Raw genomic sequence first — 18,231 nt, forward strand, 5'->3', positions numbered from 1 at the left:
GAACTGCTAACTAGCAGAAGAATGGCTTATTCCACAACAGAATACAGCAGTCTTCTCCAAAAAATTACTGAACTGGAGACTACAGTGCGAGGAATACAAGTAAACATTGAGGTTAATGGACACTGTGGATATGATAATGATACGACTGTTTCAAAACAGCGGAGTGGATAAAGCTAACTTGCTACCAGCCCGTGCTAACAAAGCTATCAGGCCTAGGGAGGATCCTGTTCCCGTTGATAAGCCAACAGGTGCGAGTCCTCCTTGGAATACTCTGGGAGCTAAGCCTAAGAAAAAGTCATATCCACTTCAAAGGCTAACGGGCCGAGCAAAGCGCCCTGATATCAATAATGAGACGGACTGGCCTGCACTGGCTTCTCAGACTGCAGCCTCAACATCAACTCCCTTGTCTGCCCAGGCACAAAAGTGGACATCTGCTAAAGGCAGGAGTATCAACAAGTCACAAACCCAGTTTCATGTAGAACTGGGTAATCGATTCGCCCCACTGCTGAATGACCTAGGATCTGGCTCTCATGAGGTCAACACACAACCTACTGGAACTGCGAAGACTGAAAGTGCTTCAGGAAAACAAAAGCGACATGGTAGGCCAAAGCAACAACCTCACACACTGATAGTGGGAGACGTTTCTGTTAAAAATGCTCAGAAGATGTTTAGCAGCAACGTGAAAGTGATCTGCTTACCTAATGACACAGTATCAGACCTGGCTGACAAAATCTTGCATATTGTTGCAGATTACCCATATTTGAAGAATGTTGTGATTCATTTTGGGTTAAATAAAGGAGGAGTCTGAGTCTAAGGATTTACTCTTTGAATAAATTTTTGTCTTCGGCTTGTGCTGCCCTTTCACTAAATTTTATAGAAATTTTTCCTATTTTTTGGGAACGTCGTCATCTTTTTAGAGCAGATGGACTGTGTCTAAACAAGGCTGGAGTAAAACTTTTCACATCCAACTTGTTTTACTTCACCAGTCACACTGCTATCAGTTCTGATAAAGACAGAGGACAACATGTACCATCGAAGAACAAAACAACAAGGAAAGAACATGGAGTCGATGAGCTTCCAGCAAGAAATCAAAATCGCCAAAATGAAGAGGTCAACCCAACCCCCACAGCTCACCTGCTTCACCCCAAAATTCACCTACTTCCACCTCATCCAGCTTCTCTCCTACCCCTGCTTTCTTGGATTTAACTGCCCAGATGAACGAGCTGGTTCTGGCTGGCAAAAGACTGACACCCCACCCTTTACCCCACCATGGTCCCATCTTATCTCCTCTAAAGAACCAATCTGCACCACCCATCCCTCCTCAACGATACCAGGTCCAGGATCACTCTTCTCATCAGGCCAGCTGTGTTCATCTCAGAGCGACACAGGTCTGATGTGTGCTGGGTCCAGACTGCAATAGCTCTATTTTTAGGAACAACCAGAAGTCAGGACCTTATGGAGTTAATGCAGCTTCTTTAATTCCTGTGGTGACAGGTAACACAGGTAAAGATGTGAAATTAAAGAAAAGCAAAAAGCTTTATAGAGACAAAAATTTGACTCCTATAACTTGTCATCCAAAAAGTCCACCAGTGTCTCCAGTAAAGTCTTTAAAATTAGCTCTTCTTAATGTTAGATCTCTTGTTAACAAGTCACTAATAATTAATGATATTATTTTGACACATCACTTGGACTTTTTATTTCTTAATGAAACGTGGTTGAATGATGCTATCAGTAATACTATTCTCAATGAAAGTGCACCACAAGACTTTATTTATTTAAATAAGTGTCGTACTTGCAGGAAAGGTGGTGGAGTTGCTGCCATTTTTAAATCAATATTTCAGTACAAAGAAATAACATTTGGTGATTTTATCTCCTTTGAATATTTGTCATTCTTACTGAAGGGTGATTCAAGAGTTCTGTTTTTAGTCGTTTATAGACCCCCAAAATATTCTGGAGAATTCATGGATAAGTTTGCTGAACTGCTGTCAGTTGTATGCACTGAATACAACTTTTTAATAACAGGTGACTTAAATATTCATGTAGACAATAACATGGACAACACTGTAAACCCGGATAAGTTGAGTTTACTTAAAAATTTTTAGGAAACTGGTTGCCCTAAAAAAATTAAGTAATGTTTGATGAAAACTTGAGTGAATTTAACTTAAAAAGATGAGTGGATGGCATCTTTATTTTGAGTTCAATACACTTAACACCAAGTTTGTTAAACTTAAAATCATTAGTAATATTAATTACTTTGCCCCTTTATTCCACTGAAAACTTTAAGTTAAGTGCACTAACCTCCAAGATGATTAAACTTAAAAACATTACTAATATCAATTGCTTTACATATTTATTCCACTTATAACTTTAAGCTGAATACACTAACCTCCAAGTTGATTTACCTTAAAAATTCCTTTGCCCAATTACTCCACTATCTGAAGAGTAAAATAAAATCTGTTTAATAAAAGAAACCCATACAGATTAAATTAATTAAGAAAATAAAAAGCAAAACCACAAAAGTACATTCTTGTCTACATGTTTTATTAAACTTGTCTTTATCATGTTATCAAACAAAATAGGTTTGCAATCAAAAAATCAAATAGGACTCTTGTGAATCAGGATGGCATTAAACTACAAAATCAATGTCAATGCTATACAACATAGGTAGCAATAGGAATTAAACTATATCAGCGCTAATAACACAAGTTATACACCAATCAGCATTGAATAAAATGGCAAAATCAGTGGCAATGCATAAAAAACTTGCATATCAAACAGTGTCAACAGTAAACATGGTATTTTTAAAGTGCAACATTACAAATAACCAAGCACTGAGTTCCAGAGCAGTGGTATACGTATTCAGAACCCTGTTTTATACAGATAGCTGATTCTTCAAAGATTGAATTTTGAGTTTCAGCTCAACTCTGCCCAGGTTTAGCATGACCTGTTGAATAAAGTGACAGGTACTTTTCATGCACTTGGGGTAGTCCAAGTGCAAGGCATAAATCAGTCCAAAAAGGACACAGAAAGACTGTGGCAGGTTGGCCAGCTCCTCCATTACCACACTCCCTTCCAAGACGATGCTCACTCTGGATGGGTTGAGTTGAGGATGTTCGTCAATGCAGAGGATTCCCACTGAAGTTTCACTGTACAAGTCCTTGTCAGTTGCATCCTAACAGAAAAAGAAACGGACAAAGAGGCGACATTGTAATGTCAATAATGCTGTGTTGACCACAAAAATTGAGAGAGGACAACACCAATTTTAAATCGCCATAATTTGAACTGTGCATTACAAGAGCTGTTTGAAAACCTGTGTGCTGAAATGGTTTTGTAGCTCAGCAGAGATGGAGCTTTTTCAGTCCCAGTCAAGCTGAAAAGTTGTGTAAAAACAATTTCCAGTACAGATGCAATGGGTTCTATGCACAGATCCACTACTTCCTGAACTTAATGCTGCTCCTTTTTTTCCTGTCTTACATTATTGGACAAACTGATTAATCCAGGTGTCTGACCATTGTGACTACTCAGACACACCTGGATTATTATCAGTTTGTCCAATAATGTAAAGACAGGAAACAAAGGAGCAGCATTAAGTTCAGAAAGTAGTGGAGCTATGGATAGAGCCCATTGTTGCAGTTACAAATTTAAGACCAGTTTTGTCCTTTAATCTCAAAAAGTAAGAACTTATGTAAGGGTTTTTTATAGTCCTCAGCAAAATAAACAGAGGGGTCCCTCCCTGTGGCCCCATCTCACACTAGCTGATGGCAATTTCACAGAAAGACAAAGGTGAAAGTTCAAATTTTTGTACAATGTTAATTTGTTTGTAATTTAGAGTAAGTAGTAGTAATTTATTTTTTACAGTAAATTCATATCAGATGGTCATGTTGTGAATCAATAATGCAGATATTCAAAACAAATTCAGTTACTTACCGAGCAGGTTTTGAAGAACGCAGAGGGGTCATCCCCCAAGACGACTGGCAGTCCCCGAAGACAAAGGCACCTGATGTCTGTTGGCTCAGTGGTCTGGAAGATAGTGGACATAACTAAGTACACTCATACTGTATATGCTTAAATAGATTCCAGAAAGTCGCCACAATTTAATTACTTCATTACAAACTTCCTGGACAGAAAGTAGAGAGGAGTGGGTAGAAGAACAGAAGAGGAGAGATAAAAACAAGAAAAGAGCAAAGTATATAGAGTAGGATAAAAGAGGAGGAAATGGAAACGGGAGAGTAGGGCTGGGCGATATGGCCTTTTATAAATACCGCGATATTTTTAGGCCATGTCACGATACACGATATATATCTCGATATTTTGCATTACCCTTGAATTAACACTTTGATGCACAAAATCACACCAGTATGATGATTCTATATGTCTACATTAAAACATTCTTGATCATGCTGCATTAATATATGCCAATTTTAAACTTTCATGCAAAAAAGGGGATATCACAACTAAGTCAAAGTTGACATAACTGTATTTATTAAACAGTGAGTGGCTCAAACATAAAATTGTCAACAGAAAGTGCACGTTCTGTGCAAAATTGTCACAGAGACATTTCAAAACAAGACATTAGTGCAGGATGCAACTCACATGGCATTTCAAAACACAAAATTAAAGTGCACTTTTTGTACATAATGCCACTACAATATTTTAAAACAAATAGTGCCCTTTTGTGCATGTTGTCATTAAGATGACATTTCAAAACAACACTAAATTTAAGTGCACCTTTTGTGCATAATGCCACTAAGATATTAAAAAAAAAAAAAAAAAAAAAAGTCCGCGAGTTTAACGGTATGGTCATTTTCAACACCACACAGACTACAAGCTGCGATATATCGAGTATATTCGATATCGCCCAGCTCTAGCCTGGTCACATGAATACAGTTAGCATTTTACAGATGATTTACTAACAATTAATGGCAGTTATCTAGAGTGAAAAAGTACACAAAAAATATCCAGTTACCGTGGCAAGAGCAAAAATCCCAATGCTGAAAAACAGGAGCTTCAAATGTCTGTTTAAGCAACCTTTTCAACCGGCCACAACACTGAAGGTTAGGGTTCAAGAGCAGATTCAAAATGTAGGTTTGAGCGGGAGCTGCTCACAAACAGCTACTAAAGCTATGTGTGTCCGTTAAAATGCTAACAGTGCTAGCCAAATGTGTCTTAACATTAGCACGTCAGTTTAGCTAATGATAACGTTTTTTTCACTGTCAGTGAAACAGTCATTGGAGCTAGTGCTAACTTAAAATCAAAAGCCACCACAGAGTGGTGGTCGGTCACTCACCAGATTCAGTCTCCTGTCGCCCTCTTTCTTCGTCTCTACTCCACTCGAGGCACACGTCCTCCGGCAGGGCAGCGCGGCGCCAACGGCTTATTTACTGACAAAATTAGCTACAGGGTCCGCGGTAGTGGAACTGCTGTTTCCACTGCTTACAAACTACTCCTCGCTGTAAAAAGAACTAACAAGTTGTAAAATGTCTCTCGGACACAACAGCAGCGAACCGTTGAAAATACACGCAGGAGAAGTGACGTGCTGCAACATGCCTTCAGGTTGCTGCATTCAAGTGGTGTCAGAATAATCGGGTAAATTAATTTCCGACTGACAAAAATCACACGAACACTGATAGGCAGTAAATCTCTGCCCATGTAGAGTAAAATAGATTAGTGAGTTATTTATTTGCATAAATCCTGATATCAAGTCAATATTTTTGTGATTTTAGGTATTGTAGAGTCTACTAGTAGAATACAGCAACAAGTCTGGGATAAAATCACTGATATAAAGCTTAAAAGTGTTTCTGCATAGTTGATAACGACGTGAATTATCACCGGAAAAAGATAACCATGTCTTTTTAAATGTTTTGAGTATTAAAACATAAAACTTCTTCTTTGTAGCATCCACAAAGTTGAAAAATGACCTCGGGAAAACCGAACCTTCCTACACTACTTGAATGCAGAGGGAATTTTAGAGGCGTGGTCATGACCAAAACTTAAAAATTCCGTGCCACTTAACTTAAAGTTAGTCATTCATGACATTACTTTCAAATGTAAGTATATTCTACTTCGAATTAGTAGACTGCACTTAAATTTGATAGTTCTACAATCAAACTTAAATTATCTATGTATGTTGAAATTGCTTGTTTGAGTAGAAATGAAATCCGGGCTAACAGTGAATACTGCCAAAGAACTGTATGCTTTAATGGACACTTTTGGTCTTACACAACATGTGACTGGTCCGACACACACTCAAGGTCACACTTTGGATCTGGTTATCTCCAAAGGTGTTGATATCTCTGCTGTTGATGTAAGAGACTTAGCTCTATCTGATCATTTCTGTGTCTTTTTTGACCTAGAGACTGTAACATCTGTTCCCCCTAGTTATGTGTGTTTAAAGAAAAGGTACATAAATGACAACACAAGTGCACAGTTGATAGAAGCCATAGCAATGACACCAACATTGAGTGCTGAGACAGTTGATGATCTTCTGGATGAGTTTAATACAAAAGTCTGTAATGTCATAGATGTGGTGGCTCCAATCAAAACTAAAAGAAAACCAAACACACAGAAAACACCTTGGAGGAGGACTGAGATAATGCAGAAGAGCTGAGCGTAAATGAAGATCAACAAAACTCCAAATTCATCTAGAAATATACAAAATAAGTCTGCAAAAATTCAATGATGGCTTGTTCAAAGCAAGGCAGCAATACTTTTCTGAAATTATTGCCAAAAATGTCAACAACTTTCGCACATTGTTTTCTGTAATTGAAAAGCTCACAACCCCCCCAGATCAGATAGCCCCTGAATTACTGCCAGCTGGAAAATGCAATGAATTTGCTGTATATTTCAATGAAAAAATACAATCAATAAGGTCAAACATCAGAACAAACCAGCAAAATAACAAACAGCTTGAACAGCTTCAACCACTGAGGGATGAGTCAACTACAATGTTATAGTTTATTACAGTGAACCCAAAAACAATAGAGGAGACTGTTCAGCAGCTGAATTCATCAACGTGTTGCCTTGACACAACACCCTCAAACTTCTTTAAAACTGTTGTAAAGTCAATTGTCACTGATTTGTGTCAGATAATTAACTGCTCATTCCAATCAGGCATCGTACCAAAATCCCTGAAAGTAGCTGCTGTGAAACCTCTGCTAAAAAAGAGAACACTGGATGTCTCTATACTGGCTAACTATAGACCAATCAGCAGCCTTCCATTCATGGCCAAGATCATTGAGAAGGTGGTCTTCAACCAACTGAGTCAATTCTTAACATTCAACAAAATATTTGATAACTTTCAGTCAGGTTTTTGTTCTCATCACAGCACTGAAACTGCTCTGATCAAAGTGATCAATGACACAAGGTTGAACACTGATTCAGGAAAAGTATCTGTTCTCATTCTGTTGGATCTAAGTGCTGCATTTGACACTGTAGATCATACAATTTTGTTGCACAGATTGCAAACATGGGTTGGACTAAATGGAAAATTAATGCAATGGTTTAAGTCCTACTTGGAGGAGCGAAGTTATTTTGTAAGCATTGGAAACTTTGAATCTGACAGATTATCAATGTCCTGTGGGGTTCCTCAGGGCTCTGTTCTTGGACCTCTTCTGTTTAGCCTTTATATGCTTCCTTTAGGACAAATTTTACACAACTGTAAAGTTGATTATCAGAGCTTCACAGATGACACACAATTATATCTATCACTGAACCCAGATGACTATGGTCCCATTGAGGTGTTGTGTGACTGCTTAGAAAAAGTAAACTGCTGGATGAGTGAAAACATCCTTCAACTAAACCATGACACGATGGAGGTGATTGTCTTTGGTAACAAAGAAAAGAGGACTGCTGTCAGCGAGTATCTTGAGTCTCGATCTTTAAAAGCTAAAGACCAAGTCAAAAACCTTGGTGTTATGATTGACTCGGAGCTTACCTTCAACAGTCAGATCAAATCTATCAAAAAAAACAGCTTCTACCACCTAAAGAACATCTCCAGAGTGAAAGGTTTAATGACTCAGAAAGATCAGGAGAAGTTGGTCCATGCTTTTATATCCAGCAGACTGGACTATTGTAATGGTCTTCTGACAGGAATCCCCCAAAAGAGCATCAAACATCTACAGCTGGTTCAGAACGCTGCAGCTCAGGTCTTAACCAGAACAAATAGGTCAGAGCACATTACTCCAGTTTTAAAGTCTTTACACTGGCTCCCAGTCAGCCTCATAATAGACTTTAAAGTTCTGCTGCTGGTGTATAAATCTATGAATGGGTTTGGTCCAGAATACATCAGTGACATGTTAGTCAGGTATGAACCCAGCAGGTCTCAGATCTATGGACACAGGTCAGATAGTGGAGCCCAGAGCTCACAGTAAACATGGTGATGCTGCGTTTAGTTGTTATGCTGCAAAGAAGTAGAACAAACTGCCAGCAGAGCTGAAGTCAGCATCTAATGTGAACATTTTTATATTAAAGTTAAAGGCACTTTTTTTCTCTACTGCGTATGATTGAGAGGGAGATTTTGGTCATGTTGTTGATGTAATGTGTTTGTTGATGATTTTACTGATGATTTTAAATGTTCTTATTGAATTTAAACAATTGAATGTTTTGTCATGTAAAGCACATTGAGTTGCCTTGTGTATGAAATGCGCTATACAAATAAATTTGCCTTGCCTTGCCATATATTATAACCTCATGTTTTTTATTTTTTTATTTTTAGAGACAAACCTGATGACCGTTATGAAGGATCTTGGTTTGGAACGGCACAGCAAAGAGAAGCTATCACTCAGCAAAATACTTCAAATTGATGACAAGACATTAAACGAAGAACCAGACAAAAGTAAATCAGACCTTCCATGGTATTTTATGAAGAAATTAATGATGGTTAATGTGACAGCAAGGAATATAAAACATGTGAAACAGTTAAGATCCAACAGTGATGATGCTTCAAAGACCACAGACATTGATTATGAAGACATGCTTGAAATCTCTAATTCAGAAGACATGGTAAATCCTCTGGATGTGATCACTGCTCTCTTTCTGTGTTCTGATGGGTTTGTTCAGCAGGAAATGGCTCTAAAAATGTCAATGTGTCAGTTTTCTGTGCCTCTGCTGCTTCCCAATTGTGACAGTCAACAGTGCACATTGATGCTGTGGGCTATGAGAGACATTGTAAAGCAGTATAGACCTGAAGCTCTTTCAGAGTCCAAGGGTTTCACTGAAGAAAGAATAGTCCTCTCTAATCTACCAATGATCTCCTTTGTGAGACTGGGTGAGTGCTCCCTGTCAAAGTCAGAGACCCTGAACAAGCTGCTGAGTAACTCACAGCAGTACCATGACATCTTTGTTCACAGAAATATGGAATGTGGCAACAGTCCACGAAGAATATCGAATGGGTTGACTGAAATTACTTGGTACCTTCCTTGTGGCAACAAAAACATTGACATTTTCAGTCAACCAGTGGCTGTGGCTAACCTTCGTGGGGACATTAAATCTTTTGAGACACAGTACGCATTTTTGTGTCAAACATCTGCAGCAGTTTTTGTTTTTCTTGACAAGTTAGATGCCAAATGTACCAGTAATCTGCTGTCGACCCGAACCCACAAGGCTCAGACTTTTTTGGTGTTTAACAATAACAAACAGATTAATGTCAGAACTCTCAAAGAAGTGTCAAGGAAGTTAGGTCTGACCAAAAACAACATCATCATTCGGAATAAAAATGTAAATGATGTAGATGTTGTTAATTTTTTGAGGGAAGAAGTCAGTGACATGATGTCCAAGACAGACAGAAAGATGAGTATCGAGGAGATGGCTGACGTTGCCCATGAACTGGGAATCTGGGTCGATGAAGACTCTCCTGAGTGTCAAAGAGCAAAAAAACATGCTGACGCCATCACTGCAGATATTAAAGACCCTTTGACATTCAAAGAACAGCAACTTCCATTACAAGGCCAAATATGGAAGGAACTGACAAGTCTAGAGAAAGAAGAGTTTCGCCTTCGAAAGCTTGGATCTGAAAACATAGAAACGTATAAAAGTGACCTGAAGGAAAAGAAAAACAGACTGCGGCAAAAACAAAACTCCACTAACATGTCAAATACTTTGAGTTGCTTTATCAATGCATTATCGTTGCAGCAAAAAGAAAGGAGCTATTTTCTGAAGTGGATGAGGATAAACCTTGATAATATGTCTTGCATTAAACTGTCTGGACTCAGGAAACTGTACAAAGAAAAATGGAAGAGCTCTGAGAACAAAGAGGAGATCAAACAACTTGACCGACATCTGACTAGCAGTTCACTGGGGACTGAACACTTTTTTCGTGAAATGGGTCAGATCTATGAAGCTTCACGGTTCCTTCCAGAAACAGATCAATCCCGAAAACAACTGAATCATTTACCTGGACTGTGTGCACAGTTGTTACTGGATGGATTTCCTCTTGAACTAGTGGATGGAGATGCATCCAACATACCCCTTCAATGGGTCAGTGATGTTCTCTCTCAGCTTAATGAAATGGTTTCTCCCAAGAACAAGATCCTGGTGGTCACAGTACTTGGAGTTAAGAGCACAGGAAAGTCCACTCTCCTTAACACCATGTTTGGAGTGCAGTTTGCAGTCAGCAGTGGTCGATGCATTCGAGGAGCCTTCATGTTGCTCATCAAAGTCCATGAAGAGTTTAAGACAGAGTTAAACTGTGACTTCATTGTGATCATTGACACTGAGGGCCTAAAGTCACCTGATCATGCACAACTAGACAATAGCTATGAACATGACAATGAGCTTGCAACACTTGTTGTGGGGCTGAGTGATTTAACTATTGTAAACATTGCAATGGAGAATTTAAGTGAAATGAAGGACATCCTTCAAATAGTGGTGCATGCATTTCTCAGGATGAAGGAGGTGGGAAAAAAGCCTAAATGTCACTTTGTTCACCAGAATGTGTCTGATATGTCAGCCCATGAGAAGAACTTACGAGACAGAAACCTACTGTTGCAACAGCTGGATGAGATGACTCAGGCAGCAGCTAGAATGGAAAAAGAATTTAAGAGCTTCACTGATGTGATGGAGTACAATCCTGACACTGGGAACTGCTACATTCCTGGTTTTTGGAATGGAAACCCACCAATGGCACCAGTCAATGTAGGGTACAGCGAAGCTGTATATGAGCTAAAGAAACACATCATTAAACTACTGCAAAAGTGCAGATCATCTGATAATGATATCATAAACTTTAAGGATGGGATAAAAAGCTTGTGGAATGCAGTAAAGCATGAAAACCTCATCTTTAGCTTCAGAAACAGCCTTGTAGCCGACGCCTACATGAGACTTTGTACAGAGTTTAACAAATGGGAATGGGAGTTCAGAAAGGAAATGTACATCTGGGGCACAAATGCAGAGACAAAAATATCCAACTTTGGAAATGTTTATTCAGAAGGCCAAACATCTGTGAGGAATGAATTACTATTAAGTCTGAAAACTGAAGCTATCACAGTGCTGTGCCAATGGGAGAAAAAACTTCTGGAGAACCTAACAAAGTACTTCACTCAAACTGAACGTCATGTCCACCTGGTGGAAGGACATAGAGCAGAATTTGAAAACAGTGCTCAGGGTCTTCGATGGGAATTGGAAAACTCTGTCCTTCATCAGCTCTCAGCAGCAGCAAACATCAAACAGGGAATGGTGGAAATTGACCGAATAAAGAAAAATCATACCAAAGAAATTAAAAAAGCAGTGTGTGCACTGATTGATGAATGTCGAAAGACAAAACACCAAATGACTGATCAACAACAGGACAAAGAATTTGACAAGATGTGGAAAGAAACTCTGGAAACATTTACCTATTCTGAACAAAAGCCCATAGATGTTTTTAACAAGGTATCCTATTGCCTCAGAACCAATCTGTTAAACAAAGGGAGCCATGCAAATGAACTGTTTGGTCAGAAAAGACTTCAAGATTGTGGGCGGGAACCATTCATATACAAACCTGAAAAAACTTTCAGGAAAATAACACACAAAGTAAACACATGGCTCAACATGCAATACCACATACCAGCTATACAACAGAGAGCAGACAGCATAATTGCAGTTTGCACAATGTCTATAAATGAGAAAATGGCCAAAAAAAGTTACTACCACGATGCCTACATTCAGGAGATATTGAATATCATTGATGAACGTCTACAAAATGACAAAGATGTTCAGACAGACATTGAGTTTGAAGTTAATCTGAAACAGCACATCTGTGGATTTGCAGCCAGAAAATTTCAGGAACTGCATCAGAGTTTTCTTCAAACCAATGATCCATACAGATGTTTGATGAAAAACAAGAAAAAGTTTTGTGCAGATTTCAAAGATGTCTTCCATAAACGGGACCAGTGCCAGAAGAAGGCTGAAGAGTTTGCAAATCAGTGTCTGAAGCCTGCTGTGGAAGACCGTGTGAATCGTGTACTGGGCCTCAATATCACTGATGAGATGCTGACATGTCAGGAGTTTAGCACACGAATCAACTTTCAGTATTCAATTTTACTGGATTTGCTTTCAAGGAAAGATTTTCTTGAATATCATGTCTACAACACAGAATATGAACATTATGTAAAGTCCTGGATTCTCCAACAAATAGAAAAACATTTTTCAACCTGCTCCAAACTTTCTGAGTTTGAGGACCAACTTCTTGAATCAATCATCAGTAGCATTGAAGATGCCATCAAAAATGTTTCAAACAACAAAAATGAAAATGTAAAGTCATTTGTTGAAAATATCTGCAGAGAACTTGAAGCTAAACTGGTCATTTCCCAAGATGCTCTTGGTGCTTTTATGATCCTGAACAACGCCAATCAGGAGCAATTTGCAGATTCACTCACAAAGTGTTTGAAGGACATGAAAAGAGATTTGAAGGACAAGTTCCAAAAAACAAACATCCAAACTAAGTTAAAGAATCTTCACATGAAGCCCCAGAATGAGCTTTTCACCAGAGTGATTGGATGTGGTAAACAGTGTCCGTTCTGTGCAACGCCCTGTGATGCAGGAGGAAAAGCTCACACTGAACACTGGGCATCTTTGCATCGGCCACAAGGTCTGGGTAAATACAGATGGAATGTCACAGCGAAACTTGAAACTGACATCTGCTCTTCTTCTGTGATCAGTGATAGAACATTCAGTTGCCATCAAACAAATAACAAATATCACCCGTACAAGGATTACAAGCAGATTTTCGCAGACTGGAAAATTTCTCCTGATTTGAGTTTGGAGGCATCAGACTACTGGAAATATGTCATGACAACGTACAATCAAGACTTTGCTGAATTATATAATGTAAAGCCTGCTGAAATTCCTCAAACCTGGAAATGTATTTCATACAAACAGGCAGAAGAAAGTCTTAAAGAGTTATTTAGACTCAAGGATCCAAATTTACAACCACAAAGAAAAACTACGCTATGAACAGGTGTTGTTCCCCTGAAAGTGCACTAAATTAATTTAAGCACAATGGTTTAAAGCAGTTACACTGAAACTCTGTTTTGATGCTCTACACAAGGTGTGGTCTGAGTTCTACCACTTTAAGGTGTACACTCTGTTTGAATGTCTGGTTTGGTAAACAAAGCAGTTATAGATTTTCGAAATGCCAAATTTGTTTGTAGATCCTGCCCAATGACTTATTCGGTTACTAATGTATTTTCACATTTTCTAAAAGCATTTCCTCACAAGAAGCAGGGCACTAATAAAAATGTAACAACAGTGAAGTTTCCTCATGACAAATGTTCCTCTCAAATTGTGCCACAACCTTTCCAAAAGGTAAAAACTAATGAGATTAGATTTCCAATTTTTGTTTGTCTTTGATTCATACTTTTTCATTTAAAAGTAAAGTGTATAAAAATGTCTATATTTTGTTCATTCTTATTGTGCAATCAGCACTCTTGGTTCCAATGTTATACATCTTATATTTTATTAATCTGCATTATAATAAATCCTAATGCTCATAAACCTTGATCTGTAAAATATTTTCTTGATTGTTGACTTAAATTTGATGGGATTTATTTCCGCTATTGTTGGAGTTTGTGTTTAATGTTTGTATCTTTCAGTGTAACTTCACTATAATCAGCATGTGGTTTATTAATTACTTCATATGTGTGGTATACATGAAGGTAAAGCTGTATCTTTATGCATGACTAAAAATATATAATTGATGATGAGGATGGAGCACATTAGAAAACAACTTTGCTCCTTTTATTAGACTTTTAACAGTCAAATGTAATGGATGAGAAATAGTAGCTACATAGTAACATAATACCTGTAATGAAGCTTTCTTCCACTAGGTGGTGTAACTGTATTCAACGTAAATAAGTTGTTTTGAAGCAAACAGATCAGTACAGAAATAATATAATAAATAAATGCTGTGATCAATGATGGTAGAGAGCAGTCAGAGCCAGCAGAGGGCATCAGAAACCAGCTCTATATGTTGCTTCCTTTGCAGTTTTTTATCCATCCACAACATCTGATGGAGGACAAACACTTATCTTAGAAATGTGATTAGATTTTCAGTTTGGTGCAGATAGAAAAAGCTGCTGTCATTGAAATGGATGATTAACCTGTAAATAACTATAAAATCACTTGAGAATTGAATAGATTTTGAGTTAAACTTCACATTTATGCATTTACTGTATATAATAATGTAAATATTTGAATAGGTTTTGTAATAACGATTATAAATGTGGTTACTTTCTTGTTTTAGTGCTGTGATTCTGTTATTGATAAACTAGTTTTACACCTGAAATACCCAGAGTACACCAGGCACTGCAGTCAGTCCCTTTATGGAGACACTGGTTCCAACATGAACTGAAATGTCCATAAACCCTATTACTAATGCACTGCATTGTAAGTATTTTTTTAAAATTATTTTTAATAATTCTTATATGTAAAAATGTCATACATTTACAGGACATAAATTGTTAATTAATCGCTCTGATTTAAACTCATAAGGTGAGTCAGTTTATGTGGTCAGGATTTTACCACTAATTTAAAAGCATTTAAAGTGAAATAATTTCTAGATCTTCACAAAGTGTTTAAATTATTAATTAAAAATACACTGTTAAGATTTAGATACCAGTGATTATATGTTTTGTTGGTTTGTTGATCCCATGTGATCTGTATGTTATAATGTAAACAACCACTTTCACAATTCATATTTCATTCAAAATTAGTTCAATCAATGGGGATGTTATCAGAATGTTATTATGTTATTATTATTACTATTGTCGTTTTTTTTTAATCTCAGTTAATTGTCCAAAACTGCAATAGTTTTTTTCTTAATAAAACAAATTGATTCCTCACAACCTCAATCTGTAAATGTTTAAATTAATCATTTTTCATTAGTTTTTTCAGTTTCATTCTGACACTGGCACTCATTCACTGTGTTTTCATAGCAACAGCAGAGGAAGGTGGTTGTGGGTGGGGGGATATTATACATTGGAAAATTAGTACCATGTGGAAGGCAAGGCAAGACAGAGGCGCGGAGAGAACGGAGTAGATGCCAGCGGTTTATTGTTGGACCTCACTACAAGACAACACCACCATATATACAAGACTTCCTGATTGTGCAACCAATCCCACCGTGACACATACCCTGGCCAATCTGGCGATGAGTGCCCCTAGTGGACCGCCACACAGGCCCCCCCCGAAACGACAGAATGGGCACCAGGCACAACAAAACCCAGCACCAACACGTCAAAGAAAGGACAACATATCAAAAAACAAAACATGAACCCAGAACGGGCAAAAGCACCTCAAGTCCCCCGAGGAGGTCTAATAGGACGACCATAACGGCTGACTCGCAAAGTCCCAGGAGGGTCAGACACCAGCAGGCGCGGGGGGCGACCACGACGGCGGCGGGCTCGACCCGGACGAGGGGGCACACCCGGCAACAAAACCAGGCGGGGAACAGAGTCCGTAGCAGCAGCAGGAGCAGCAGAAGCAGGAACAGCAGCAGGAGCAGTAGCAGCAGCAGCAGGAGGACGACCCCGGCGAGGAGGCAGGGCCGGAACCATCAACCCGTCGGGGTCCTGGTGAGCAGGCTTCAGACGATCAACAGAGACCCGCTCCAGGCGACCACCAAAGTCAATGACAAAGTTCTTAGGCCCCGCCTCCACAACCCGAAAGGGCCCATCGTATGGAGGTTGGAGCGGGGAGCGGTGGCCACCACGCCGGAGAAACACAAATCTCGATGACAGGAGATCCCTCGGCACTCGGAAACGAGGCAAACAGTGGTGCACAGGAACCGGAGCCAGCGCCCCTGCGGCCCCCTCAATGGGCAGACGAGGGGCCATCGGGACCGCCGGAGCCGAGGCAGCAGGCAGGAAATCCCCCGGGACCCTCAGAGGCTGCCCATACACCAGTTCAGCGACAGAAGACTGAAGATCCTCTTTGGGAGCAGAGCGCAGGCCCAACATGACCCACGGCAAACGGTCAACCCAGCCCCCATCCGTGAGGCTGGCCCGAAGAGCGGCCTTGAGGGAGCGATGGAAACGCTCACAGAGGCCATTCGCCTGGGGGTTGTAGGCTGTAGTGCGATGGAGCCGCACCCCCAGGCCCACAGCCATGGCGTCCCACAGCCCCGATGTGAATTGGGCCCCCCTGTCCGAAGTCAAATCCGCAGGTGTGCCGAACCGCGAGACCCAAGCAGAGATGAAGGCCCGGCCCACCACGTCCGTCGACGTAGATTCCAGGGGCACCACCTCCGGCCACCGAGTGGTTCTATCCACCATAGTCAGGAGATGCGTGCAGCCACGAGAAGGGGGCAAAGGACCGACCAAATCCACGTGCACGTGGTCAAAACGCCTTTCCGGCACCAGAAAAGGCTCCAGCGGAGCCCTGACGTGTTGGTGGACCTTAGCCCGCTGACAAGGCACGCAGGCAGCGGCCCATCCTTTGACGTCTCTGCGCAACCTGGGCCAGACGAACTTAGCGCTCACCAGCTTCACAGACGCCTTAACACCGGGATGAGACAAGGCGTGAACAGCATCGAAGATCCTGCGACGCCAGCCTACAGGAACCAGAGGCCGCGGCTGTCCGGTGGCCACGTCGCACAGCAGAGTGGTCCCATCCTCATGGCAGGGCACGTCCACGAGCTGCAAACCCGTCACAGCAGAACGACAGGCCTGGAGATCTGCATCGCCGTCCTGATCCACCGCCATAGCCGAATAATCCAAGCCTAGATGCACAGAGGAAACCAACACACGAGACAGACAGTCCGCCACCCCATTGTGCTTACCAGCAACGTGTTGAATGTCCGTGGTAAACTCTGAGATTGCGGCCAGCTGCCGCTGCTGGCGGGCAGACCAAGGATCCGAGACTTTGACCAGGGCAAAGGTCAACGGCTTATGATCCACAAACGCCGTGAACCGGCGGCCCTCCAACAGGAAACGGAAATGACGAGTGGCGAGGAAAAGAGCCAGGAGCTCCCTGTCGAACGTGCTGTATCTCCTCTCTGCAGTGCGGAGCTGCCTGCTGAAGAAAGCGAGGGGCTGCCATGCTCCAGCCACCCACTGCTCACACACCGCGCCCACAGCAATGTCCGACGCATCTGTAGTGAGAGCCAGTGGAGCCGAGGGAGAGGGATGCGCCAACAAGGCAGCCCCCGCCAGAGCGGCCCTGGCCGCCTCGAACGCCTGCAACCTGTCAGAGGACCAGGCCACTTCCTGCGACCCCTTCATCCCGCGAAGAGCCTCATACAGGGGATGCATGAGGTGAGCAGCACGAGGGATGAACCGATTATAAAAGTTCACCATGCCCAGGAACTCCTGGAGCTGCTTGACAGTAGACGGGCGTGGAAAACCCGTAACTGCCTCCACCCGTGCAGGTAGCGGAGCAGCCCCCAGCGAGGACACCCGGTGGCCGAGGAAATCAATGTCAGAGAGCCCAAACTGACACTTTGCTGGGTTGACAATCAGGCCATGAGAACTCAGCCGCCTAAACAACAGACGCAGATGCTCCAGATGTTCGGCTGCCGAAGCACTGGCAACCAAAATGTCATCCAAATAAACAAACAGAAAAGGTAAATCCCGTAACACAGAGTCCATGAGTCGTTGAAAGGTCTGCGCGGCCCCCCGCAGGCCAAAGGGCATCCGCAAAAATTCGAATAATCCAAATGGGGTTATAATAGCAGTTTTGGAAACATCCGCTTCATGCACAGGCACCTGATGGTAGCCCCGCACTAAATCCACTTTGGAAAAAACGGAAGCTCCAGCGAGC

The 18,231-nt window shown here is 41.0% G+C and overlaps 1 protein-coding gene and 1 long non-coding RNA gene across 2 annotated transcripts in view; one reads left to right on the forward strand and one right to left on the reverse strand.

Moving 5' to 3' along the window:
• The window catches only part of LOC114480636 (interferon-induced very large GTPase 1-like), a 691,281-nt gene extending 677,313 nt beyond the window's left edge, over positions 1-13,968 (forward strand). The window contains exon 42 of the mRNA XM_028474951.1: positions 8,714-13,968. Within this exon, the coding sequence (XP_028330752.1) occupies positions 8,714-13,428 (4,715 nt within the window). The 3' untranslated portion in view covers positions 13,429-13,968. The remainder of the gene's footprint in view (positions 1-8,713) is intronic.
• On the reverse strand, positions 2,521-5,577 carry LOC114480643 (uncharacterized). Its single transcript, XR_003676141.1, has 3 exons — positions 5,288-5,577; positions 3,928-4,020; positions 2,521-3,172 (listed from the first exon to the last, which is right to left on the reverse strand). It is a non-coding gene; the product is annotated as an uncharacterized LOC114480643 (long non-coding RNA).
• Positions 13,969-18,231: the final 4,263 nt, after the last annotated feature.

This window comes from Gouania willdenowi, chromosome 18 (genome assembly GCF_900634775.1).
Source record: "Gouania willdenowi chromosome 18, fGouWil2.1, whole genome shotgun sequence".
NCBI lineage: Eukaryota > Metazoa > Chordata > Actinopteri > Blenniiformes > Gobiesocidae > Gouania > Gouania willdenowi.